We start from the raw sequence: 27,514 nt of genomic DNA on the forward strand, positions 1-27,514 counted from the left end.
CACTGCACAACTCCTGTTTCTCAATCCAGAATATTGAAGGAAACAGGTCAGAAACAAAAGTGCAGTTTCTGATCAGCCACATAAAATAATCAGAGACATATAAACTTGGAAAGACAACAAATTTGCTTCTTAAATTATTATTCCTAAGATAAAATCATATTATATAATTTGAAATAGCTTAGTGAAAATATGTTGAAACTTTTCAATTCAGACCATTACCTGAGATCCATAAATGTTTTGCAGGTTTTTTTCCCCCAGTAATACTAAGATGTGTAATAGTAAGAGTTGAAAGATTAAAGTATCTGACATTTAAGTCAATCCCATTGTAAACTTTTTGGATATTGACATAGAGAGTGTCACAGTCTCTGTAGGCATACTTCTGTGCCCATTATTGATTGAAAAATGAATTAATAACACAATTTCAAGCAACAAACTACAATCTAATGTTTTAAAAATCCACCCAAGTTTTCTATCTCATGAATTTTGCATCTCATAATTTTGAATGGAAAGGGCTTCAAATGGGGCAGTCATTTTTCATATCTTTAAAATATATTCTCAAGCAATTTAAAGAGTCAAAAGGAGATACAACATTTTAAATAAACACTATATCTCAATTGCAGGTAAAATGACAACTTTTTAAAGAGGCATATTTGAAAACACTATATATTTTAGATAAGCCATACTGTAACTATTAGTGGTAATGACTAAAACTGGCTTCAAGATTTTTGCTTAAATATTCAAAATTCAGACTAACATAGAAAAGGAAATATTTATTAATTTTCTTGTAGGTTGAAAACGGAATTACTGCTCATTTTCCCATAGGATACTCTAAAGGTATAGTGTCTCATTTCCAAAATATCTTTGAATATTGCAATGCAAATTTCATAGGCATTGATTTGGAATGCAATGATTTGGAAAACAAAATATTAGCTCATTGAAAGAATTACAATAACTTAATTTTTTTAAAGCAGAAACTTTCGTGGGGCTACACAAAACTTCCAGAAACCTGGGATTGAATAGCAACTCTGAAGCCATCAGCTTCACCTCTTCATTTCATAGAGGAAGCACCGAAAGAAGGGACTAATATAAGATAACATAACTCATTAATAGAAGAATAAATTCCATAATCCAAAAGTACCTTTGGCTCATCTACCACCACATAAAACAGAAATTAACATGTATAAAATCACCTTTAAAATCTAAAGAAAACATAACTATTAAATCCTGGCATTAAAAAAAAAAACTAGAAAGTTTCAAAATAGATACAGAAATTTAGCACTGAAAAACTATCTAAAATTACATTAGAATCTTACTACTAATGCTGCCTCCCCTGGAGAAGGTTATAAATATTTAAAAACACAGTTAAGTTAGAGCTATGTTGGTTTATTCAAATAATCAGTGCATCCTTCAAGCAAGGCCAGTACTACAGCATTTCCGACTCACATCTAGGTCAGTGAGCTCTTATCCATAGAATCAAGTCTTATCTTAAATGTCCTCAAGATTGGCCACAAAGTAGAACAAGTTTATCTGTGCTATTTTATTTCTAAACATGAGTGAAGAATTACATATTATTTAAGCATCTGTAATCCCATGTCTAGAAAAACACGTTTAAGTAGAAATCCAGGTTCACAAAGATGAGTTAAGGATTCTGCTAATAAATAGAATTGATTCTGTTAATCTTTTCTCATTACTATGACACAAACATAAACAATAAGTTAGAAAAGAAATAATTTATCAAAAGTTAAAATGTATGTAGTGCTTATTATGCTATATTTTAGTACTTTAATATTTAAAAACATTAAAATCGTTTTTGTGTATATGGCAAAGTACCTGGTTTGTAAGCAGAATAAAATATTACTTCAAGTTAATAATCATAAGAAGTCAGAAACAGGAAGCATTTTTACAATTTTAGAATAATTTGTTGATGAGAAAACATTAGGTCAATTTATCTGGGAGAATAAAGAGTATATACATTTGATTTATAAGTTGAAGTTTCAAAAATATAAGAGTATAACATAGATTTTTGCAATGAGATGTTAAATAGCAATTATCCTTTTGTCTCTGACAGGTTTCTGGAATCTAAAAGCTGAAATGAAGAGGTGCTAAGTGCCTTACTCTTCTACGGGGCAACAGAACAACAGAGTAGAATCAAACTCAGTCAGATAATGATCACTGTGGCCAGAACCTATCTGTCCTTCCCTTTCTGCTGTAGGCAACACATCTGAAGGAGAAGGCATAACCCCCTTCAGTCAAGGGAGATAAAACTCCAGCAGTCACTAGCAACTGGAGAGACTGGGAGCTTGCTCCTCAGTTTGTTATGTGCTGAGGCTGCTTTGCACTTATTCTTGAGTAAAAGAAAAAGAACTGGAAAAAGTCTGTAGAGCAAAGAAAATTTTGTGGCCATGTGGAGGGCCACACCCTATTTGTCATGGCAACCATGTATGGATTGCCATTGAGTTCAAGTGAAATAATGAAAAGTGGGACCCCAGGTGATGGGACTTTAGCTAAAACCTGTGTGGTATACTGCCCATTGTGAGAGCTAAAAGATAAAGAGAAAGAACAAGATTGGTTCTTTTTGTCATATTCAACATCAGATCCTGGGAAGTCGAGATGGTCATCAACTGGCACAGATTAGCCAGAAAGGCAGAAGCAACCAATATGGACATATAGTCCCTCAACAGCAATGGGCTTATAGGCAGAGATTCATCTTTGCTCACCCTTTTTCTTCACCAGTTTTCAGTAACAGACTTAGAAGGAAAGATTATCTACCCACGATTTCTCTGCCTCTATCTCTGTCTCTCTTGGTCTCTCTCTCTCTCTCTCTCACACACACACACACACACACACTCACAATTTAAACCAAGTGTGAGGCTTGAATTTTAAATTAGATTGAAATTAAATAACTAAAAATGATTGGCATAGTTTCTCAAAAGGTTAAACACAGTTACCGTATGACCAAGCCACTCCACTCCTAAGTGTATATTCAAGAGAAAGGAAAACATATGGCTACATAAACACTTATAAATGAATATACAGAGCAGCATTACTTATAATAACCAATAAGTGTTAACAACCCTTATGTCCATCAACTGACAAATGTATTAAAAATCTGTTATATTAATACAAAGAAATGTTTTTCAACAAAACAAGAAATAAAATACTGATAGCATGTTACAGCATGGATGAACCTGGAAAACACTATGCTAAAAGAAAAAAAAGTCAAAATTCAGAAAGTGAGAACAATAATTTTTGTATCTGGGTTGCTTTCTTGTATATAAAAAGTGATCAAAACATTCTAAAATTATAAATGTCATAGCTTATAATTGATAAATAGTCACCAAATGAATCAACATATGGTGATAGCTCTATAAAATGAGAAGCAACTGGATTTACTCAAGATAAAGCTAAAGAGAAGACACAAAAATTGAATAGCGAAAAAAAAAAAAACCTAAAGGGAGCAAGTAACTAATAATGGCTGTGAAATATTTGATATACCAAGAGAAAAAAAAACCACAAAAAACTGAAACAAATAAAACAAAATAGGTTTTTAAAACATATTGCTGTAAACACCAATAATGTAAGTATTCAAATTGTGTTTTTACTCATTTGTTTTTTCACCATAAATTTTCTTCTCCTCTAATTGGAAATTTTCTTGAGTTTGTGCAAATAAGATAGTCTGAACATGGACTACATGGTTCCATATATTGAATTGCATCACAAATACAAAAGTCTTCAGTTAATAAGAGTAGATGTTAGAACAGAACTGAAGGAATTCAGCTCCAGAGTTCTCCCTTCAAATTGGTACTGAAGAACCAAAAAACCAGTGCTGCCTTTCTTGGAAAGGCCAGTTTTGCAAAGAGAATTCTTCAAGTCTCCTTGGCTGTCATCATAACCATTTTGATATACTCTGAAGAAGCCCATAAAAGTAATTTAAACAAAAAGAAAAGGCATATTACAAAGGGGAGTATTGTTCTGAAATCTTTTCATGTGAGTTCAATGTCTGACAGCATAAATGACAAGTGAAAACAAGTTTTTTTCTGCTCTGAAATTAGCATGAAAAACGAAAAGAACCTCTTTGTAAATCTTACATGGGCTGATCATCTATTATTCCTTTCATTTAAAAAGTATATATTATAGATATTAATTTCTAAACCACTGTGTTAATGTATCCTGATGGAAAAAGATCGTACAAATGTTGACCGATGATTGACGACGACGATGATGATGATGTAAATAACATCAATACCTAATATTTATTAACTGCTTTATATGTGGCCAGGTCCTGTGTAAGCATTCTAGAAACATTATTTCATGTATTGTTAACAACTATTCTGAGATAGGTATTTTATGACTTATATTTTACAGATGAGAATAATGAATATTATTAACTTACCCAGGCTCCATAGCTACTAGTGAGTCTAGACAGAACCCAGGTAGTATGATTCTAGAAACCATAAACAAGACAAGTGGACTCAACTGCTTCCAAGGAAGTGCTTATACCAGACAAACCAATTCTGGAGAAAATTATGAACATGAACATGAAAATGGTCTCACATGCTATGATCCCTCTGCCCATCAATCTCTTTTTGTGCAAGACATTCTCTGCGCTTTTTTTTTTTTTTTTTTTTTTGAGACGGAGTTTCGCTCTTGTTACCCCGGCTGGAGTGCAATGGCGCGATCTCGGCTCACCGCAACCTCCGCCTCCTGGGTTCAGGCAATTCTCCTGCCTCAGCCTCCAGAGTAGCTGGGATTACAGGCACGTGCCACCGTGCCCAGCTAATTTTTTGTAATTTTAGTAGAGACGGGGTTTCACCATGTTGACCAGGATGGTCTCGATCTCTTGACCTCGTGATCCACCTGCCTCGGCCTCCCAAAGTGCTGGGATTACAGGCTTGAGCCACCGCGCCCGGCCTTCTCTGCGCTTTTCTATCTCAGGTGCCCGCTCCAGCAGCAACTGACTTTCTTAGCTCTTCTTCCTATAGTCAAAAGCAACCTGAGGAGCATTTTTGTAATTCGTACTTACACACTAACGAAATGATGGCAGGTCAAGTGTTTATCTATAGTGTAGTTGCTTTTCATAATTTTTACAGAGATTAGATAATAATATAAAATAGTCCATTATAGGATTTGCAGGACTGTCGTGGAAGGCCTTTTCAGATAGGCAGGCATTTTGGATTCTTTCATAGTGAGCTGTATATAATGAGTTCTATTTTAACTGTTTAATCTTTAAAAGTCTAATAAACCAAGAAGCACGGGCATATAAAGGCAGGGGAAATGTAAGGTCTCAAGATAAAATCTAAAATATTTACTACTGCTTCCTGGACTCTTTTGTTTTTGTTTTTTTGAGACAGAGTTTCGCGCTTGTTACCCAGGCTGGAGTGCAATGGCGTGATCTCGGCTCACGGTAACCTCCGCCTCTTGGGTTCAGGCAATTCTCCTGCCTCAGCCTCCTGAGTAGCTGGGATTACAGTCACGCGCCACCATGCCCAGCTAATTTTTTGTATATTTTTTAGTAGAGACGGGGTTTCACTCTGTTGACCAGGATGGTCTTGATCTCTTGACCTAGTGATCCACCCGCCTCCGCCTCCCAAAGTGCTGGGATTATAGGCATGAGCCACCGCACCCGGCCCCTGGACTCTTAACAAACTTCCCTCTGCTTTCTTCTACAAATCTCTCTCTCAACACTTCTTGTCCTCTTTCTTAGGTACCTGAATACTTGACCATTATCAATTCCTAACAATCTAACAAAAGGCATGGCTATATAAATATTTTCTATATATATATTATAAGTATAAATATATATTTTATAAATACAAATATATATATTTCCTAGAATCTAGAATAATACCTGTAGGTACATTAGAAATCTATAAATATGTGTTGACTTTAAAAAATCAAATCAATGAGCAGTATTAATATTTTAAACAATAAATTCTATTTTTCTCATACTATTATAAAAATACTAACATTTCTTTTATTCTTACCATGCACCACTGCTTTTCAAAATCAAATACATAAAGTATCTTATTTAATCCTCAAAATAATGTTATTAATTATTTACTATCATAATCTCATATACAGATTAGTAAATTGAAGCTTATACCAGCCAACTCAGTTGCCCAATGCATCCAAATTAGTAACTATATGAGCCAAGATTCATTCAAATAATTTTATTCTAAAGCCTGTGTCTTTACTCTTTTAAAAAATCTTATTCTTATAATACTGTGTAGAGGAAAGCAATAAAATTTTAAATAACAGTGGAATAAAATAATATTTTATATTAATAATACTTTCTATCACTTAACATAATCATTTCTAGGAAAGTGCTAAGAGTCCCTAAGAATTTATAATGATGCACAGTATCATCTTAGTGTCTTTTTAAACACCAAAAGACTCAGATGCTACAGAGAAAGTTAGTTTTAGATTTGAGGATGAAATCCAAGTTTCAATGTTTTTAGTATTATTTTAAATACTTCATTAAGGCTTTGGCTTCATAAATTTTAACAGGACAGCAATTGCCTTAGAAATTTCTAGATTTCATTAACACATGAGTTTCATTAAATATATAAAATTAGAGCTTACTCTTAAATCAGCAATCAATCTTTGCATATCTAGAGGTCAGCCCTCAGGTTATAATTTATTCAAAATCACTTTGTTCTCTACGTTAAGAAAATCCATTGTGATCTAATATAGTGTCATCTTCATCATGTACAGAAAAAACCTTGCCCACACAATCAGATCAATATCTGCTGTAGAAAGTCTAGACCAGATTAATTGGGTTGGTGCCTATTTGGATTTTAGTCATTTTATCAGAAGTTTCAGACTGGCTTCTAAAAATCAATGCCCTGCTGTATCAAATTCCAGCACAAGAGTATGTCAGAGGCTTTCTCTAGTATGGCCAAGCTTGAGACTCAGCTTTTATTTAAGTAATAATATGCTACATAATAGAAGTAAAATAGGTGGGCCTAAAAAGCATTAGGAAAAGTTATCACTAGATTCATTTAACAAAACCTGCACAATTGCTTTATTTTTTAGATAACTATAATCATACGTCATCTCTGACTCAGCTGCTTCCCCCATGTTATTGTATTGACAAGGCCATGGTCATTTGTCATAATTATTAATGAAACATGCCAGAACAGATATTGTCATAAATTCAGTTCAAATGTGTTTTAAAACCCTTTCTAATAGATACCCAAAGTCCTTAGGGGTGTGCAGTGTATGGGGAAGATTCTTTTTTATAGATTCTTCTGTACAGTATGATTTTACACTTTTTCTTCTGTATGTAAATATAATGTTATTTGTAAGATAAAATAGAAAAGGTATTACCTAAAAAACTGGAAAAATACAGCACTATAAAATGTTTATAGTAGTGGCCTGTGAGTGACAAGAATTATAGATGTATCAACATACTTTCAAAAACTGGCTATATGCATCACCTTCCTGTTTGTTTTTTATAGAAACAATCAAAATCAACTTTACTTTTAAAATATGCTCTGAATAAAATCTGTATCTGTATAAGTGCAAACACTTGTAGACAATGGATTCTGGAGAAAGTTTTGTCCTAGATGACCTAAACTTGCTTTGTTTTTTTCTATTTTAAAAAAAGTACAGGATACTGACGATATTTAGTTTGATTTATATTAAATATTAAATAGCTATATTTTGAGATAGGCCTCTAATATATTGACAGGCAACGTTGGCTAAGTGCTGGAAACTCACTGTTTACAAATCAGGTACTATCTCCAGAGAGAGGAGAGCCTTGAGGCACCTTTGCCTTTTGCTCAAAAACAAAATGCAAGAAAAGTGACAGTGAAACTTTCTAAGTACTCAGCTGGTGCAGGTTGTTGAATATTTGGAAGGCAAGGTGTAAGTTGAATAAGAACATGAAACATTCATAGTAAGTTCAAATATTTAAGTACATAATGCACTAAATCAGATACAGTGTGTCCTCGTAGCAATAAAATTTGAAGACAAAGATGAAAGGAAAACCTAATTAAGAAATTCATATTTATTAACTTAGGTTTTCAACATATTAGGAAACAAGTGTCATGATTCCTTTCTGAGAGTAACATAGTTGTGCAGTTTGAGCATCATGGGTGCTCTGGAAATAGCTTCTCATTGCCTAATAAGGGACCCCTTTTTCATTGGGGCCCCACGTTTCTCTCTAACTGCATTCTTGCCGTGTATTCACCCTTGCAATATGCAGCTATCCAAAGATATCTATTTTACAACTCCATGTCTTCCCTCTGTTCTGAATTCCTTTCCCCAGTTTATCTACCTGGAAAACTCTCATCGACCTTCAAAACCCCAGGTCAGGGTCACCTCTTGCCTTGTGTTGCCCTTCCCAAGTCTTCCTGACAGTCCTCACTCACTCCTTGCTACTAATTGTACCTGTATACTCACAGCATTCTACATTTCCAGGATAGCCTACTATGATTATAATTTTGCTTTTCCTCAACAGATGAGCAGTTTTTCATAACAAGGATAAGGATGGAGTTTCATATGACTCTTTTTATTGAGTAAAAAAAATCTCAGTAAAAATTTACTAAAATAAGTTGAGAACGTTCATCAAGGATAAGAAGGACACAGATTTCAAGGGTTTTATACTCTCATTTTGGAAGTGCCTTAAAAGAAAGTAAAAAACAAAAAGCAAGTTAAGTTTATTGAACCTTTCCAGCTGGTTAGGAATGCTCAAAAGAATGAATTTTTTAAATTTTACTCATGAATTTTTCTTCATATCATTGAAGTAGCTCTCATCAAAATATATGAAGGCCAAGGATACTCTTACATTAGAAGCATTGAAGGGAAAAGAAACAAACAAGAAATACTTCTGACTAAAGGCAAATGTAAAGGAAACTTGAGGATTAATGAGAGGGGAAGAACGAAGCAGAAGGAGCACTGGATCTAGGAGCAAGAAAATGACTCCTAGTTTCTCATCCGTCATTCACTAACAACGTCTCCCTTTGGCTGTGGCACACAGATATCAAGCAATCATATACATGCACTCATAAACACGTAACTACAAAATGACAGGTTTTAGGACAAAATTTTTCCAACTTTCAACATTTTTCAAGGTGCCCAATTATTTTCCATTCAGGTGTTTTGATTCTTTAAAAGATATTCTACAGTACATCACTGCAGGGCTTATTTAATGTGGTTTAAACTTTGCTGTTTTAGATAGTATGATTTTGATAGATGAAGTTGAGAACAGTCTATATTACTCACGGTGCCTTGGTCCTGGCCCTACAGCTGCATGGTTCTAGATACATTCCACTGACTTACTAACTCATTCGAAAATATGCTGTTAACAGTTACCGTGTGCCAGGCATCTACTCTCAGTCTATTTTAAGGAAAGAAATTAGTACATTCATAGAACAATATAGACTGCTGGATTATTACCAGGTTCCCTCTGGTATAGAAATTGTGAGTTCTTAATCTGAATTTGTATGCATGTGTTTAAACATCCGGGCAAAACATTAAAAAGCTCAATGTTAAAATTATCAATGTTTGAACTGCTATGAAAGTTGATATTAAAAGATAATTCAAAGTTATTTATCCCAGGGCCAGGTGCAGTGGCTCACACCTGTAATCCTAGCACTTTGGGAGGCTGAGGCAGGCGGATCATCTGAGGTCAGGAGTTCAAGACCAGCCTGGCCAATGTTGTGCAACCCTGTCTCTACTAAAAAGACAAAAAAAATTGTTTGGGCGTGGTGGTGTGTGCATGTAGTCCCAGACAGATTCTCCTGTCTCAGGGCCTGAGACAGGAAAATCCCTTGAACCCAGGAGGCAGAGGTTGCAGTGAGCTAAGATCACAACATAATACGTCAGCCTGGGGACCCCAACTCAAAAAAAAAAATTACTTATCCCACATCTTAACTGCTTTATTTATCAAAAATCCTTAACAAATGATAAGTAGAATGAAAAATTTAAAAACATGTTTTGGGGGGGATGGTGATGGTCTATGTTTGGTTTGTAAAAAATTAGTACTTTTTGGTCAATACAAGTCTATTTTATTAATTTTAGTTATAATAAGTCTAGAAATACTAGTAATACTAGTAACATGCTAATATGAAAATACTATATCTTGGAAATAGTATAAATTAATGTAATTTTCATTTTGAGATAGATTTTCATCTGAACTAATCTGGAAATTTACATTTCCAATTTTTTAATCAAAATAACCACTGGAGTGCCTGCTAGTCATGAAGATAAGATACAGTGGTTCAAGCCTGTGGTCCGTGTTTCTCAAATCTGAGAATGTACAAATGTCAGAGAATGTGCACATAACTATAGTTTGAGAAACTCTGCCCTATATTGTTCTAAAAGAGTATTATCATATTGCCTCTATGAATTTTCTCACAGAAAGCGTTCAATGTGTTCCTCCATAATGAAGTCCCCACATTGCATCCCCTAAATTCTATGTATTTTCACATTAACCTGATTCCTTTCTCTGAGTTTGGTAAAAATAATTTTTAATTTAAGATAATACCTTAATCTGATGATTAGATAGTTATAAAAAAAAGGTACAATTAGGAAAGAATCCTGGAGGGTAAAATAGGAGACAAAAGACTCCACTAATTTCCCTCTGAAGTTTGAATGACGACATGATCTTGATTACATCACTTCTTATCTCTAAGCCAGTTTCCTCTTCTGCAATAATAATCCCCACATTGCCCACTGGTTCGCAATGACAAATGAAATAACAGATATGGAAAGTGCTATAACTGTCGGGATGCCAGTATGGGACTTTCTAAATTTACTTATAATGTCTTGGGTTAAAGACATACGAATTCAGACTTACTTAGAGACAAATTATTACACTGTTTGCTTAACTTTGAATAATCTGCATTACACATAAACCTTGGTTTCTTCACACATGAATAGGGTTAATAAGGTTAATCATACCTACCTCATCAGATTAAGTATTTCATAAGATAATATATGGAAATTCTTAGTCTGATGTTCAACCCTGATAAATCCTCAGAAAGTAGTAGTGATTTCAAAAAAAATAAATAAATAAAGATCAAGGTTTATAGCATGCTTTTTTTTTTTTTCTTTTTGAGATGGAGTCTTGCTCTGTCACCAGGCTGGAGTGCAGTGGCATGATCTCAGCTCACTGCAACCTCTGTCTCCTGGGTTCAAGAGATCTCCCTGCCTTAGCCTACTGAGTAGCTGGGACTACAGGCGCATACCACCACACCTGGCTGATTTTTGTATTTTCACTATGGCCATGATGGTCTCAATCTCCTGACCTCATGATCCATGCACCTCGGCCTCCCAAAGTGTTGGGTTACCGGCATGAGCCACCATGCATTTTTATTGCTATTTTTAGGTAATTCAATTAGAAGAATGAGAACGTTGTGAAATTATAATGCCTTAGGAATTTAAAATGCTAAAGCAGAGAATGGTCCAAATTCCTAATTAAGTTCTTTAACTTTAACACAAGATGAAATAGCCTCAAGAGCATACTGTTAGGAATGTTTATATAAACTAATCTAGAATGTTTCTTCTCTCATGTATGTATCCTATAGATGTTGATGAAGAAAACACGCAGGGGTGATGCCTCACTCTGCATCTCCTCTCATGAATTGATAAGCCATGATCAACCTGAGAAAACTGTTGTAGCTACAGAAATGCTGATGAAGATTATTCTCTCTCATTGCAATCTTGAGACTTGTGGTTGAGAAAATAAGTAAATAAGCAAATAAAGGACCACTAAGGAACTACAGAGCAACAGAGAGACTATTCACAGGGGGATAGGTACATTATGCATGCTGGTTGAATGTATCGAGGACATTTTGCTTAGCACCACATCCATATTTTATGTGAGTTAAGGTAAGGGGGGAAGCCTCTAAGAATTGATATTGAAAATGTCTTAGAAATTACTGAAAGTTGTGCTTACAGTTCTTCCTTCAAAACTTGACTTTCCATTTACTCTTGTTTGGCTGCAATATAGCTTTTAGATGTCTATTAAAATTTTCTTATGAACTAGGTTTGCCAGAGCAACTCAGACATTCTCCTCTGGCTTAGTAAAAATTAAAATTAATATTAGACAAGTATAATTTGCCTCCTGGCCTCAATTAGCAACTTTGTTATCTCTAACTCAAAGCAAACAATGGGAAAACGTGTGAAAGATGACAATGAACTGAAGGAGACCAGGGAGCTTTGGGTGGTCTCCGTCCAATCGATTTCTAGCAAATCCTTCTATTTTTTGGCTTTCTTAGGCCCTTAATGCTTTACATTTTCTCCTACTCACCAAGGGCTTGGTTTCATCTTCATCTTTGAAATAATAGAGCTGATCCCCCTTGAGCACAAACCAGCGAGTATGCCAAGTCTTGACAAAGCCTCCTTGCTTCCTCAGCCACCCACACTTGATGGCATTCTGCCGCCCTTGGCCTTGTTGGGGGTTCTCCGTGGAGTCATTGTTCTCCTCCATTATCAAGCTGATGGACTTTCCTGGTTAGCAGACAAAAAGAAAGGAAAATAATAAGGTGCTCTGTCATATTCAACTCCCTTTTAAACCACTCTTATTAAAAAAAAAAAAGAAAGAAAAGAAAAGAAAGAAAGAGAAGAAAAAGAAAGAAAGAAAAAGAAGAAAAGAAAGTGGGAGGAGAGGTGAAAAATGTTCCTCAACTCATTGGCCAAATTTGTAGACACAAACCACAGACCTGACAACAATATGCCCAGAGGAAACGTGGAGAGAGCTTGTTGTGCCTTCCTGCCTTCTTAAATGAATTCAGCAGCTGGGTGGTGCTTTTTGTCTCTAAGTAGAAATGAAAAATGAGAAAGTTCTAGAGATAAAAGGAATTCCTAAAAACAAACTAAAACAATCAACAAAAACATAACACTCAAAACGATGGCCTCTGTGTCTGCTGGGCACAGTCTGGGGCGGGCCCCTGCAGACCTGTGTTTACCTTAACAAGCACTAGCCTGACCTGTGTCCCAGTTTAAAGGGACTATTTAGAAAACTTTAATGGAAGATATTTGTCTTACATGAAAAAACATATCTCAGGATGTTTCTACCCTCGTTCCCAGATTATTCCCTTGACAATTTTTTTGGCTGGTCTGGGATTCATACAGCTGAAAGTTTCAGAGAAAGCAAACAAACAAAAAAAAACTGCTTGGATAGTTTTTCCTTTCTCCTACAGCCATTGTCAAGCTTCAGGAGGGAGGGGTATGTGACAGTCCATGACACGATGAAGAATATTTTAAGGTTACCTGTGAAGAGGTATAAGGCCATACTACCTATACATAAGCAAGAAAACGAGTTCTCCATTGGGAAAATATTAACCGGCAGGTGAGATGCTAAAACTGCCCTAATAAGCATAGAGAAGGTGTCCATTCTGGGGGAGCCAGGGACAGTGGTTAAAAGATTTTACCATCCCAAAAGCTTCTTCCAAATTCTTGCTAATGTTTATTTCTAAAGATTTATTCAGGAATTGAGAAGTCCTCTCTCACTCTTGTGCCTTTGATGAGGTTATAAAGATATAGACTATCTGATAAAACAGAATATTCCTGTCCAGGCATACACACAAAGCCCCTGTTATATTATTTCTGATTGATTCTGGAAGACGAGCTGCCTTTCTGTCTGGCGTTTATATTCACCACTAATTTTTTAATCAATTTGCATGTATACAATCCTACTTATAAATTCCATGAAGTTTCCATTGTCAGCCCTTGGTCATTTATGTTTCTTCCTTGAAGGCTCAGGGTCCAATCTCCCATTATCGGGCTTCAAGTTCTTTCAGTTTATTCCTGCCATTCCTGTTGCAGGGATGAAGCAGAACTTTCACTCTAATTACCAACTTTGCAGTAGATTTGCCTCTTTCATTGGCATATATTTCAATCTATCACCATCCTTGCCTTAATCTTCACCTCATAAACTACTTTGAAACCTCAAGGCTTGAACTTGACTATCATCTATCTCATTCAATTTGCAGTTTTTTTCCTTTCTTGAAAAATAGGTGCCTGTCTCTATAATTCATCAGGACAATTCCTTTGCCCTATGGGGCATTCCATGACCACAACCACTTATTGCAGAAAGCATTCTCCCCTCAGGTGTGTGCCCATGTGTGCAGACTGAATCACGCCTGATGCTTCCAGTTCGCTATTCCCTCAGGGCAGAAACTTTCATCTCCTTTCTTTCACAGTACTTTACCTACTATGAAGAGCCAAAAACCCCACTCTCAATGAACAACTAATGCTGTAAGATAATTTAGATAGTAAGTATGCTTACTTAGACCACCCTAAATAATCTTTTTTGCCTCCTGGTATTTAAACTGTTTAAATCTACACAACTTGCTGTTTCATCACTGCCTACTTTCTTTGACCAAACATCTTAACTTACAAAGTTAAAAGGGACCTTAAAACAAACATTCCAACACACACACACACACACACACACACACACACCACAAACATGCACACACAAATCTAGAAGTCATTGTACAAGAAAGTATTTAGGGCCCTTACATGTTTTTTCCTTTCCTCTCACATTCAAGCTTTCTATTAAGTTCGAAAATTTCCCTTTAAAATGCTTCAAGGGGCCAGGTGCGGTGGCTCAAGCCTGTAATCCCAGCACTTTGGGAGGCCGAGGCAGGTGGATCACGAGGTCAAAAGATCAAGACCATCCTGGTCAACATGGTGAAACCATGTCTCTACTAAAAATACAAAAAATTAGTGGGGCATGGTGGTGCGTGCCTGTAGTCCCAGCTACTCAGGAGGCTGACGCAGGAGAATTGCCTGAACCCAGGAGGAGGAGGTTGCGGTGAGCCGAGATCGCGCCATTGCACTCCAGCCTGGGTAACAAGAGCGAAACTGTGTCTCAAAAAAAAATAATAATAAATAAAATAAAATAAAATGCTTCAAGGTTATTAGCAACCTACCATGGATAATATAAAAAACACAAGTGGTTAATTCCCCTTTTGTGTACATTCATGCCTTAGTGAAAAATATGTGTACCCTAGGACATGGTTTCTGATTTCTTTTGCATGTGATGTTTATAAGTCTGACTGAAGTCAATGACGATATTGCCCACTGAACTGGCTGTAACGTCTATATCTTTATGATTTCAGAATGCATCAGAAAGTGCTTTAATAATGCTAATTAAAGACTAATTGTAACAATTCATTAAAACAGAAATGAAAGTAGATTTATCATATTCCTAAGGGAAAGAAATGTCACAACTATTGTTAGATGTGTAAAAACTTAAAATTAAATTTTACTAAAATAACCGTTATCTTTATAGAGAAGTCTTAATATATCTGGAGAAGTTAAATGATTAAAATTCTACACTTCATCTTTAAAATGAGGATGCTAGACTGGATTATTTCCAACTATGGTCTCTTCTAGCACTCTGAAATCCATCATCTCTGTAATTCCATAAGTGTAGGGGACATCAGATATCCTTACTACTCAGCACAATGTCTGGCATGCAGTGAAACTCAATCAATGTTTGACGAAGTAATCAATTTTGCAACAGGTTTTATGCTAAGTGTCTAAAAGTGAACATCATCTCCCTCTGAAACGGGATCTTCCCCAAAACCTGATCTTAGTAAATGACACCATGATATACCCAATTGCAAAAAAATATATACAGAAAACTGATCATTTGAATCCTGACTCTTCCTGACCCTGGCTATAAAATCAATCAGTAAATTCAGAATACCTCTAAAAAATAGTTTAAATCTGTCACTTCTGCTTTGTCTCCATTGCCACCTATGGTGCAGTCCACTATTATCTTTTGAGAAGACAATTCTAATAGCCTTCCAAAGAGTCTCACTGCTTCCATTTTGAGCCATAACACAAATACACAGTTACATGCTCACACATATTTCATTCTCCAAAACGCGGCCAAAGTGAGCTTTTAAAAATTCAAATCAGATAACGCCTCTCAACACTGGAAAATGTTGTTGGCTTCCCGCTGTACTTATTTCAAAATCCAGAGTCTTACCATGGCCTAAAAGGCTCTGAATCATCTGGCACCTGTTTACTTCTCTAACCTAATCTCATGCCACCTTCCCCCATCCCTCCTTCTACCATACACAAAGTTAACCACTCTAGTCTCCTTTCAGTTCTGGAAACACCCAAGCTCCTTTATGGATTGCTGATTTCTGCCTAGAAAACTCTGCCATGGGTTCTTCTCACGCTTAACTCCTTTTAATCTAAGTTTTGGCTTAAAATTTGTCTCCTCCAAAAAAAAGTTCACTAATCATCCTGTGAATTAGGTCATCTCTTTTTATTCTCCATCACTGAACTGTGTCCTTTGTCTCCCTGACACTTCTCTAAGTTGCTATTTATTTAGTTGTTTATCATCTATCACCCTACCAGGAGACCATAAACTTCATGAGGTCAAAAACAGGGCTTTTCTTACTAAGAATAACCAGTGCCTTTAATAGTGCTTACCTGTTACTCAATAAACCTATTGAATCAATAGATGAAGCTCTGCAATCATCACCACAGAATCGCTACAAAGAATATTTTGGAGGTTCTTTCTCATTGTATTTAATGCCTTAAAGCAGACTGTGTATGCTAAGAACGTGACTTTTTTCCGTGGACATAGGAGACTTCAATTAGCATGAAAATTGTTCTTAAACACAATGTCAAAATCATTATACTTGAAAGAACCTGAAACTGCCCTTCATGAAAAAAACATATTCCTAATTTATACTTTTTAGTCTTGGCAGGAAATACACATAACCAATTGTGGTTTAGCACTAAGTACACTTTATTCATTTAAATTCTAAGAGAATGATTTCACTGAATCTTTGCTGGGAAAATACTTTCATTGAAGTCAGACCCTGGTAGCTGGGTGGTATGTGAAATTACAAAATAGAAATATCACCTTGGTTAGAAAATAAGCACAACAATGAACAAAGTAAAAAAATCTAAATACATGGTTATTCCAAACTAAAACAAGAACAGAACTCAGAAATGAACCTGTGTCTTTGTATCAATCTAAAGGAGAAAACCTTAATGATGGGTGTCCCATGCCATAGCTAGACAGTTCTCAGCATTTGATGGGCTTGTAGCTATTTTAATTGTTTTCCAGAGGAGGAAACTGGTTTCTACATTTGTTTGTATGGTTCTTTTCTGCAACCGGAAGGGCCAAGAACACAATAGTATGACATGGTTCCATCAGAAATGAAACTCATGCCCCTAACAGACTCTTCTAAGAGTCAAACAGCACACACATAGATATTTAGATATATGACTACATTTCAACAAAGAATACATAAGCATGCCTATAAACAAGAATGTAAATAAAGAGGATGCCATATATCACAGAGTTGCAATGTATTTGAAATGATAATACCTATATAATTTGTATAAAGAATAATGTATTTGAAATGATAATGTTCAGCAAACATGACAGAATGAGATAGTAGGAGGGAGCTGGAGCAAAAGGAGAGGGAGAGAGAATAACTTCAATAACACAGGCAATTCCACTACAATGAATCCACTCAATGAACGTGTGCACCTATGGCAAGGGTGAAGGGGAGCAGATACATCTCTGTGCTTTCAATTAGTGTCAGTTTCCTTGGCTTCTGGTGGGGTGCGTATTTCACTGTATAAATGTGTTACAGGAGTTGGAGTGTGCATGATTTTATATCTCACGTCCCCTTGATTAGTCAAAGAAACAGTGATGTATTCTATTGCTAGGGAAGAAAACAAACAAACAAAACCTGGCAATGTTGGTAAAGTACTGCAACCTATGAGAGATTTGTGGGACTTTGGGAAGAAATGTTGATTACACCCAGTTGCCACCATTTGTGTTGACTCTAGAACATAAATACTTTTTAAGATAGGATTCCACTGTACACAATATATAACTATAGATAGCCAATATTTATCTAAATCCCACTTTTTCTTATTTTAAACAAAAGAGTTGATTTCATAGATATTGCTAATATGCTGGTCTGTCAAGCTCAGGACATTATATTGAGCTGTATGTCTAAATGCTTTAGATACATCCTTTCTATACATAATGGTTCACACCACAAAATCTTACAAAAGGAATGAGACAGTATGTGCATGTGTTTATAGGAGTATATGCAAGTGTACATGTGTATGGGCATGTGTCTGTGTGGGTGTATGGTGGGTGTGGGTATATACTGTGTGTGTTCTGTCTAGAGCAGGGATCCCCCACCCACTGGGCCGAGGTCAAGTACCAGTTCGTGGCCTGTTAGGAACGGGGCTACACAGAAGGAGGTGAGCTGGAGGTGAGCGAGCATACTGCCCGAGCCTAGTCTCTTGTCAGATCAGAGTGGCACTGGATTCTCAAAGGAGCTCAAACCCTACTGTGAACTGCCCAGTGGGGGATCTAGGTTGTGTGCTCCTTATGAGAATATAACTACTGTGTGATGATCTGAGGTGGAACAGTTTCATCCCGAAACCATCTCCGCTTCGCTCCATGAAACTGGTCCCTGGTGTTAAAAAGTTTATGGACCACTGCTCTAGAGAACAAAATCTTTAAGACAAAATATTTGTTGATATTATTTTCTCATTTTTATAATTATTCAGTGCCATGGTGCTGGAAGCCATGTAAGCATATGCCTGTAGATCAAGCAAAGATGTAAGTGTTTTGCCATTCAGTGTTCACTAAAAAACTGATTGTGCCATTTTTAAAGTCAATCAGTGAAGTGATAGATTTACTTTCATTATTTCCCAGAACATTTCCTCAATAACTGTAGCTATGTACCTGACTTAGAACCTGGAACTCTTTCAATGTCCTAAATATTTAAATAATTTCAGGAGAAAATGACACAGAAAGCATTTTTTTCTTGTGAGTCAGTCACCCCTTACTTGATTTAATGTGCTCAGCTCTCTACTTTGGCTCAGCTTTGAATGTTGAAAGTTGAATCCTACCAAATCTCTCCTTTGTCCATTTTCCAACTCCATCTAGATTTTCCCTTGATGCAATGAATGCCATCTCTCCTAACCCTCACTACCTATAGCAGAAGCTAGTGCCCCACATAGAATCCTCTTATCTGTTGTTATGGACTGAATATTTTGTGCCCTCCAAATTCATATGTTGAAGTCCCAAAACCCAACGTGATGGTATTTGGATATGGGGCCCTTGGGAGGTAATTAGGATTTGATGAGGTCATGAGTATGGGGAGCTGATACAATGGGATTAGTGCCCTTATAAGAAGGGACACCAGAAAATTTGTGGTGTCTTTTTCTGAACCCACACAAAGAAGAGCTCATGTGAGCACACGGCAATGTAGTGGTCACTTACAAGCCAAGAAAAGAGGTTTCAGAACTAAACCCACCTTACAAGCACCTTGATCTCAGACTTCCCTGCCTCCAGAACTGTCAGAAGTGAACTTCTGTTGTTTAAGCCACCCAGTCTATGGTATCTTGCTATAAAAGCCTGAGAAGAATAAGCTACCTGCCATTATATCCACTCCACCACAGGGTCTGAATGTTGGCTGGTCATCAGTTCTTTCCACAAGCCTTAGCCAATGGCTAACTAGAGAAGGGGTGACAAAGGCAGCGTTCTTGCCTCTTGGGTAACTAACTTTGTATTTCAGTCTGTGCTCCAGAGCTTCTGCATGAGATTAGGTCAAAGCCAGTTTATACTGAACTTGATTCCCCTGCCCCATCCTGCTTCCCTTACTTCCCTTCTCCTGAGAACACTCCATAATAAATTACTTGAGCAACAATTCTCACCTCAAGCTCTGCTCTAGGAACTCTGGCCTTAGACTCTTCCAAGATGCAGGTGCCTAACGTTTTGTCACCCTCACTTCCCTTCCTAACCTCACCTATGGTAACAATAATAGTTCAACATTGAACTTAGTGTCATTCTTTCTTGCCAAATGTGGCAAAGCCTGTTGTTGCCTTCAAGTTTCTGCCCCCTTTCCTCTTCCTAATCACCCCATTCCTGATACTCTGTGTCTCAGGTCTAGGAAAGCCAGGAACACAATGAGGATGCATCTGTCAGCACCACCTCCTGCTTTATGGATGGTTGGCTGAAAGCAAGAGTGTGGCAGGTGGATACTATGAGGGAATCCAAGTTTAAATGGGATGAATACAAGTGGAAGATGGAAGCACAGGCGGTGGTAGAGAGAAGGGGCAAGAGTCTAGGACATTTCGTTTCTATCATAAAAGTCTAAATCTCCATGTTCTACCCTGTGTCAGACATAAAATTATGTAGCTACATGACTCGACCTTTAATAAAATGATGTTCATACACAGACAGTCACACACACACACACACACACTCACACACACACACACACACAGATTCATATGAAACTAAGTGTACTGAGAAAGAGCAATACCTTTAGAACTCATGGAATACAAGACACTCCAGAACCATCACATCATTTTCCTTGATTACTAGAATAGCCTCTATTTAAGCCCTGATTTTATTCCTAGCACAGTGATATGATGGATTCTTTCTATAGCATTAGAATTTTCTTTTAGAAAGCAAATCAAGTCATGCCTCAAGTTTTGTCACCCTCACTTCCCTTCCTAACCTCACCTATGGTAACAATAATAGTTCAACATTGAACTTAGCGTCATTCTTTCTTGCCATTCTAAAACTCTCCAATAATTAAACACTTCCACTCAGAGTTAAATCCAAATTCTTTGTCATGGCCTATATGGTCCCAAATGATTCCTGCTTACCTTTCCCTGAATGTTTCCCTCACATCTTGAACAGCTAACTTCTCACCATTCAATTATCAGTTCAAATGTTGCCTTATTATAGATAAGGCCACCTCGGCTTCCCTTACTAGACCCATGCCTCATCCCTCACCACATTCTCATATTTCCTTACTTTATTTTTTCCACAGTACACAATAATCCCTTTTGTATTCAGTTTTTCTTGTCATTTCTCTGTATTCCTGTTGGCACATTAGTGCCTGGAGGATGGCGGCCTTCTAACCAGCATATAGAGCAGAGGTAGCAGAGAGTGGCCATTAAGCATAGTTACGTGTCAAATGCATGAACACCTCCTAAAGTACAAAACTACCAAAAACCATAAAACTATAAAATGGTAAAAAATATACCAGAGAACTACAGATTCATACAAGAGATAGGATACAGAGAAGGGCATATAGAAGGCTTTTCAAACATGTGCATTTACCAAACAGTATATAACAAAAATATTTAAATAATTAGATCTTAGTGACTTACAGTAAGGGAAAAAAGTAACTGCTAACTAAAGAAAATGGATGAATTTTCTCAGTTCACTTTCTGTCCCCTCACTCTCCACCACACCACCTTTTTTCTTGAAGAATAAATCAAAATGTGGAGCCTACGAGGGAATCAGCAATCTTGGTCCAAAATAACAAATAATGTATAGAGATTGTTTTAGCACTGATATAAATTCCAGAAGCCTAAATATGCTTATGGGAAGCAACTGAATTTCTTAAAGTAGCTAGAAGGACTTAGGTCTTTTACATGTGGTTTTCCCATTGCCTGGAAATCATGGCTAACTTCTATTTATCCTTCAGGTCTTCTCAAAGGCATCCCTGATGCCACCACCACTCCGCTCTGAAAGTTCCACTTGCCTGATACCATCCTGGACATGACCCTTATCACATGTACACCATGTTTCTATTACTTCTCAGTGTTCCATATCACAATAGACTCCATGGAACCCACCAGCTGAACTGGCGTACAGGTTAATGCTCAAAAAATTGTTAAATAAATGGCAAACTAATGAATAAATGAATGAATGCTTCAATCTGTCTTAGTGTTTCAGTCAGTTCTTGGGGTCTGTATTAAAACTGACATCAAAGCCCTCAAAGATCCTGAGTACTGTACAAAAATCACAAAACATTTGCCGTTACTAGACACAAATGCAAAGACGTCAAGCCAAATTCTCCCATTTAAACCTGACCCAAATTTAGTGACTTAAAGCTACACTGAACTTCAAAAACTATTGAGCCAAGTGGATTGCCATTTGTCTCACTGGATGCTACTCTTAATCACGATTTGAGTTAAAAATAAACAAACATTTCTTCTTGAAAACGAAAAGCATAAGCATGAAAATAGCAATGGGAATTGAATGAAGCACAACAATCATGAATATAAAGTTGAAAATAGTCACCAGAAGGGCATACCTGGGGGAATTTATATGTAGTTATCTTTCTGAAAAAAAAAAAAAAAAAAAAAAAAAACACTACAAAATCATGTTGCTTGATTAAATTGTTCAAACATCAGAGAGTGGACAATGGCAAAAAATGATATGTATGTTGGAATGGATTAGGAACATCAATCTACATATTAGATTTTAAGCTTCAAAGTTTCCATATTCATTTGCTAAGAAATCAGAATGACTTAAATGAACCATAAAAAAGGAAATTTCTCCTAAGAATTCAGTTTTTGTTGTCTGTTTAATGTCTCATACATTGTAGAGATAATCTGTTCACTCGTAAGATGGTTTTAATTCAACTAGAGAGAAAATTATGTATATTAATTTTAATATATTATATGTATAATAATACTTTAATATATACTTAGAACTGTCCCTCACCACCACAGTGATATCTGAAGGACAAATAAGAAAGATAACCACTGGAATTACCCATGCTGATAACTGGAGTGGAAACAAAAATCAAATCAAAATAAATACTTTACCACTGATTGGGATTAAGAAAGAATTGATAGATACATGGCATTTGTACTGCCGCTTGTCAAGCTCAAGGCAGACATTATTAACTAATCACCAGACATTATTAATTAATTAACTCCCGGATAACCTCTCAATCTAGCACTCTAGACAGTCACAACCAATCAACCATATATGAAAAGGTAAGAAAGACTCTTTTTTACTTCAATTCTGTAAACAAACTAGGAACTGAAGATATCCCTCAAATATCAAATAGAAATTCAGGTGCTCCTCTAAAAAGAATGCCATTTGAAACAGAAAAAGATGATAAATTCAACTTATTTTAATGGAAAGCTTGAAGATGGCAACTATCATTTCATCATATGACTACAGAGAAACAAACAAAACAAACCTAAAGCAGGAAAGATGAAAAAGAGTTGGATGTCTCTTATTTTATATTAATTGAATCTATGAATAGACCCTTCAAAATAGAATCAGAAACTTGATGTTATAAACACTCAATTTTTAAGGTTTTGTGTGTACTCCACTCCATCATCCATAGTTTATTAATGCAATTTTGTTTTGAAAAACTGTCACAAAGAAAATAAGTTTGGGGAGGTCCAGAAGGGTTGGGGAGATGTTGGTCAAAACACACAAAATGCCAATTAGATAGGAAAATGTTCAAGAGGTCTATTGTATAACATGGTGACTAGAGCAATGTATTGTGTTCTTGAAAATTGCTAAGAGTAGATCTTAAGTGTTCTCACCACAAACAATAAGGATGTGAGGCAACGTTTATGTTAATTCTTTCAATTTAGCCATTCCAGAATGTATGTGTATTTCCAAACATAATGTTGTACATGACCAATGTATAAAATGTTGATATGACAATTAAAATCCATTCATTCATTCATTTTTTAAAAAGGTTTCCACATCTAAATCTGTAAAGTAATGGGATTATAATACACAAAGGATGGGAGAGCAATGACAGTAATGAAGGAGAGTTTTTGCACATAGCAGAGAGAATTGAGAGAGGAAAGCTGAAGCCCATAGGATTCTGAGAAAGTCAGCTGGATCCTTTCCTCATTATGGGGAAATGACCTCTGTGCGTATAATTTATAGAACCCCTCCATCACTTTCCCTGATGACCATAATTTTTAAGGTAAGATAAAAGCTTTCCTAAAACACTACTTTTAATGTCAGCTTTCTTTAGTGAGTCTGGCCTTGGAGAATCAAATGTTGTCGATTGCATTATCATTTCAAGCCCCTCAGTAGGGCCAGCTTTTTACTCACCAACACGTCAAAGAAAATACTTTACAAGTGGGTAACTTTGATGGAGATAGTCATTTGTCTACAATGAACTCTCTAATTTTCTCCTTCAAATGAAGGCCCTGAGGTACTTAATGATTTCCAATAAGGACCACTCATTTTTGTCAATTAATCCTGTGGGTGGAACATCATCAGGCTTGCTCTAAAGCCCAGGAAAATGACTAGGCTTTCTAAGTATGTAAGTCTTGTCTTAATCACTGAACCAGTTGCTCTCCCAGTGGTTTATTACATGGAGATATGGACAATACTTTTTTTATTAGAATCTGAGGAAGGTAAGGAAAACATTTTGTCCAAGTGAAAATGACAGCATCATTCACATTATGGTAGACTTTGATGTGTTAAACAGTGATCTCTGATGAAGTATGGCTCTTCACATATAATTTGAACATATTTTAGTACTTCAAAATATCTGATTATTTCACACTTTACTTTTATATATGCTAAATAGAAACCTATCTTACTTCACCCAAATACATTTAATTAGCAGTTTAGTGAAAGGAAATATATAGTGTACATAAAAAAAATTTTTAATTAAGAAGTTTGGTGACACATATGTTATTTGAAGTATCCAAGGGCCTATCTCTGAGGATGCCCTCTCCCTCATGCCACTTTGTTCTTGTTGGTGCCATCATCTCTTTGCTAAAGGGATGGACTTGGACTTAGTTACTCATAGAACCTGAGCTCCCTAGCAACAATGACGGGCCCAGGAAATGGACAAGTGACTTAGGCAATGCCAAGTAGAATCTTCCCTTAGGATAGGAAAGACACTGAAAGGATGAGCATCTGAGGTTGGCAGCATTCATCTTCCCTTTTAGCAAAGCCATTTGTAAAACGAAGCTATGAAGAGATAAGCTGGTGTGAGAGAGGAATGGAGAGAGAACCCAAATAAATTTGTAACCCGAGAAAAAGGAGTGATTCTCGTAGAAAGAATAAAAAACGTAATAACATAAAAAATTATAATGTAGACTTCATTAAAGATTTTTTTTAAAAAGTGTGCTCATCAAAGATATCACTAAGAAAATGTAGTCTTCTGTGACCCAAGGAATGGGAGATCCACAGGGAAAATGCCAGGAGACCTGGCAGCTAGAAAATGGTTACAGAAATATTTCTACATGGAGGCCAAGATGGCTGACTAGCAGCAGCCAGTGTGCACGGCTTTCAGGGACAGAAGAAAGCATGCTAGGTGGACACTAGCTCTTTAATTGGAACATCCAGGTGAACACACTGGGATTCATTAGGGAAACAGCATGATCCACGGAGAACAGAGAAGAGCAAGACAGGTGAACTGCCTACCTGGGAGTGGTACAGAGCCAGGGGAGTCACCCCACTGGAGAAACAGTGAGTAAGTGAGAGTCCTCAGGGACCCATACTTCTGCCACTTCTGCTTAGGAGATCCTGGCAAACTCCCCAGCTGGGGCCTCCAGACCAACACATAGAGCTATGTGGAGTGTGGACAGAGTCCTGCTCAGGCACACATGGAGTCCTGGGAGCCTTGGATCCCTAGGTACCCTGGCACCAGTGGCTGCAGCTCCAGCAACGGGAAAGACCAGCCTCCCTCACATGCCTGCAGGAAAGAAGCAAAATCCACAGAGCTGAGCAGCCTCCACTGTACCTTGCAGGATAAGGCCCATTGGCTTGGGGTGCTGGTGAGGCCACTCCAGCCCCACCTGAATTCTTCGGCAGGGAGAAGCTCTGCCCTTCCTTGGGACAGAGCTCCCAGAGGGAGAGGCAGACTGCCATTTTTGCTTCTCTGCAACCACCCTTCCTGATGCTCTCAGGTTCCAGAGGGTGTGCAGTGATTGGGGGCTGTCCCAGACCCCCAACAGAGCTGCCTTATGGAAAAGGGATCAGACTTCTTCTATTCCTCACTGGGCAGGACCTACAAACCTGGAACTCCAGGCATTCCGGCCTGGGCTTGCAGAATGGTAGCAGGTCTACATTTCCCTGAGATAGAGCTCCCAAAGGGAGAAGCCAGGGCATCAACTTTGCTGTCCTGCAGTCCTTGGTCCTGTTGCCCTCAGGCTCAGGAGGGAGTGTAGTGGTTGGGGACTGATGTAGATGCTCAGCACAGTGCAGACACCTTCCAGAAAAGCAGCTAGACTGTTTTCCACATGGGTTCCCCCTTCCCCTACTTTTCACTCGACAGTGCCTATTGACCTGGTCCCCCAATATGATTAATCTGCCCCAACCTGTGCTTCAGTGATGGCTCTGCATCTTTCTGAGAAGGAAATCCCAGAGACAACCCACAGTATGCATGCCATTGCAGCTGCAGTGGTACAACCTGACTGTTCCCACTCTGGAAAAGGAACAAAGGGCCTGGTTTCTATGCTGAAACCTCCAGCAAGCTGTAGAGAGGAGCCCAGTCTCTTTCAAGCAAGCTCCCATATCCCACTCTTCACCAGGCAGGGTCCCTGGCTTAAGACTGCAGGATAGCTCCTCCACCCCAGCCGAGCATTCCAACTGTTAATGGCTCTGTGTTTCCCTGCAGAGGTACTCCCAGAGGCAACCAACAGCCCCTCTCTACCTGATGGCCTCAGTCTGGGGAAGAAACAAAGAACCCAAGGATTTTACTCATACTTTCAGCACACCACAGTTATTATAGAGAAAGGAGACCAGGCTCTCCTCCCTGTGAGCCCTTGGTTCCCCAATCTTCACCAAGTAGGGCCCCAAGCTTGGGCCAGCAGTTGCAGTCACCCCCACCCACCAGCTTAACATTCCCAGTAGCAGTGGCTCTGTGTTTCTCTGAGATGAAGCTCCCAGAGGCAACCAAACACCCCTCTGCCTTTGCCACTGCCACTGCAGTGGTACTGTCATTGCTACCCTCAGACTAGAAAAGGAGCAAAGACTCTGAGTGTTTTAACCACACCTCCAGCAAGCCATGGCTGTCCCATAAAGAAGAAGTCAGTCAGTTTCCCCCATGAGTTGCCTGGCCTCTCTGCTCATCAACAGGCAGGGCCTTCTGGCTTGAGTCCACAATGCAGCCACTACCCCCCAGGCTGATACCCCCAACTGGTAGTAGGTCTGCATTTTTGAGCCCCAAGAGACAAGTGAAAGGCCCTCTTTCACTTGTTCTTGCCCCTGCCTAGGTCCCTTCTCCTCCTGCCTCCTAGCCAGGAAGGAACATAAAGCCTGAGTTTACCCCAGAGCTGCAGTGTGCAGCCTTGAAGTGTCAAGCCAAGAGCTACAGCCAGGACTTGAGTGGGAGAGGATCCTGCACTCTTGGAGCACTGAGAGGCACTGAGACAGAGCATGGTTGCAGTCATGAGAAAATACAAAGGAGTGAAGTGGCTAAGCAAGAGTCAACCTACTGGCCATTATGCTTAAGCACCATCTACTAGATCACATCCCAAACTTCAACAACAAAAATACTTTGCTAATATATGCCACCCACCACCCACACTGTGAAAATAAGGATAAGAACTCAGCCACAAGTAAGTTCCTGCATACAGCCTCAACCTTCTGAAAACATCTTGAAAAGAAGTCAGCTGACTGTACTCAAATTATATCACATTGTGAGGTGTGGCAGCTACATTGAATCAGTCCACACAAATGAGAAACAATGAACACAAGGACTCTGGCAACTCAAATAGTCAGAATGTCTGCTCTCCTCCAAACAAC

General features: G+C 37.7%; 1 protein-coding gene across 3 annotated transcripts in view; it reads right to left on the bottom strand.

The window, feature by feature from the left end:
• Nucleotides 1-27,514, bottom strand: part of ARHGAP24 (Rho GTPase activating protein 24) — a 911,211-nt gene that overhangs the window by 398,947 nt on the left and 484,750 nt on the right. For 2 of the 3 annotated variants that reach the window (XM_054253621.2, XM_002745629.7), the window contains one exon: nucleotides 12,260-12,459. In XM_054253621.2, coding sequence (XP_054109596.1) covers nucleotides 12,260-12,439 — 180 coding nt within the window. In that variant the 5' untranslated portion in view covers nucleotides 12,440-12,459. Of the gene's footprint in view, nucleotides 1-12,259; nucleotides 12,460-12,671; nucleotides 12,767-27,514 lie in introns of all 3 variants that reach the window. The other variant, XM_035294559.3, reaches the window with a different exon arrangement.

Source organism: Callithrix jacchus, chromosome 3, assembly GCF_049354715.1.
Source record: "Callithrix jacchus isolate 240 chromosome 3, calJac240_pri, whole genome shotgun sequence".
Classification (NCBI taxonomy): Eukaryota; Metazoa; Chordata; class Mammalia; order Primates; family Cebidae; genus Callithrix; species Callithrix jacchus.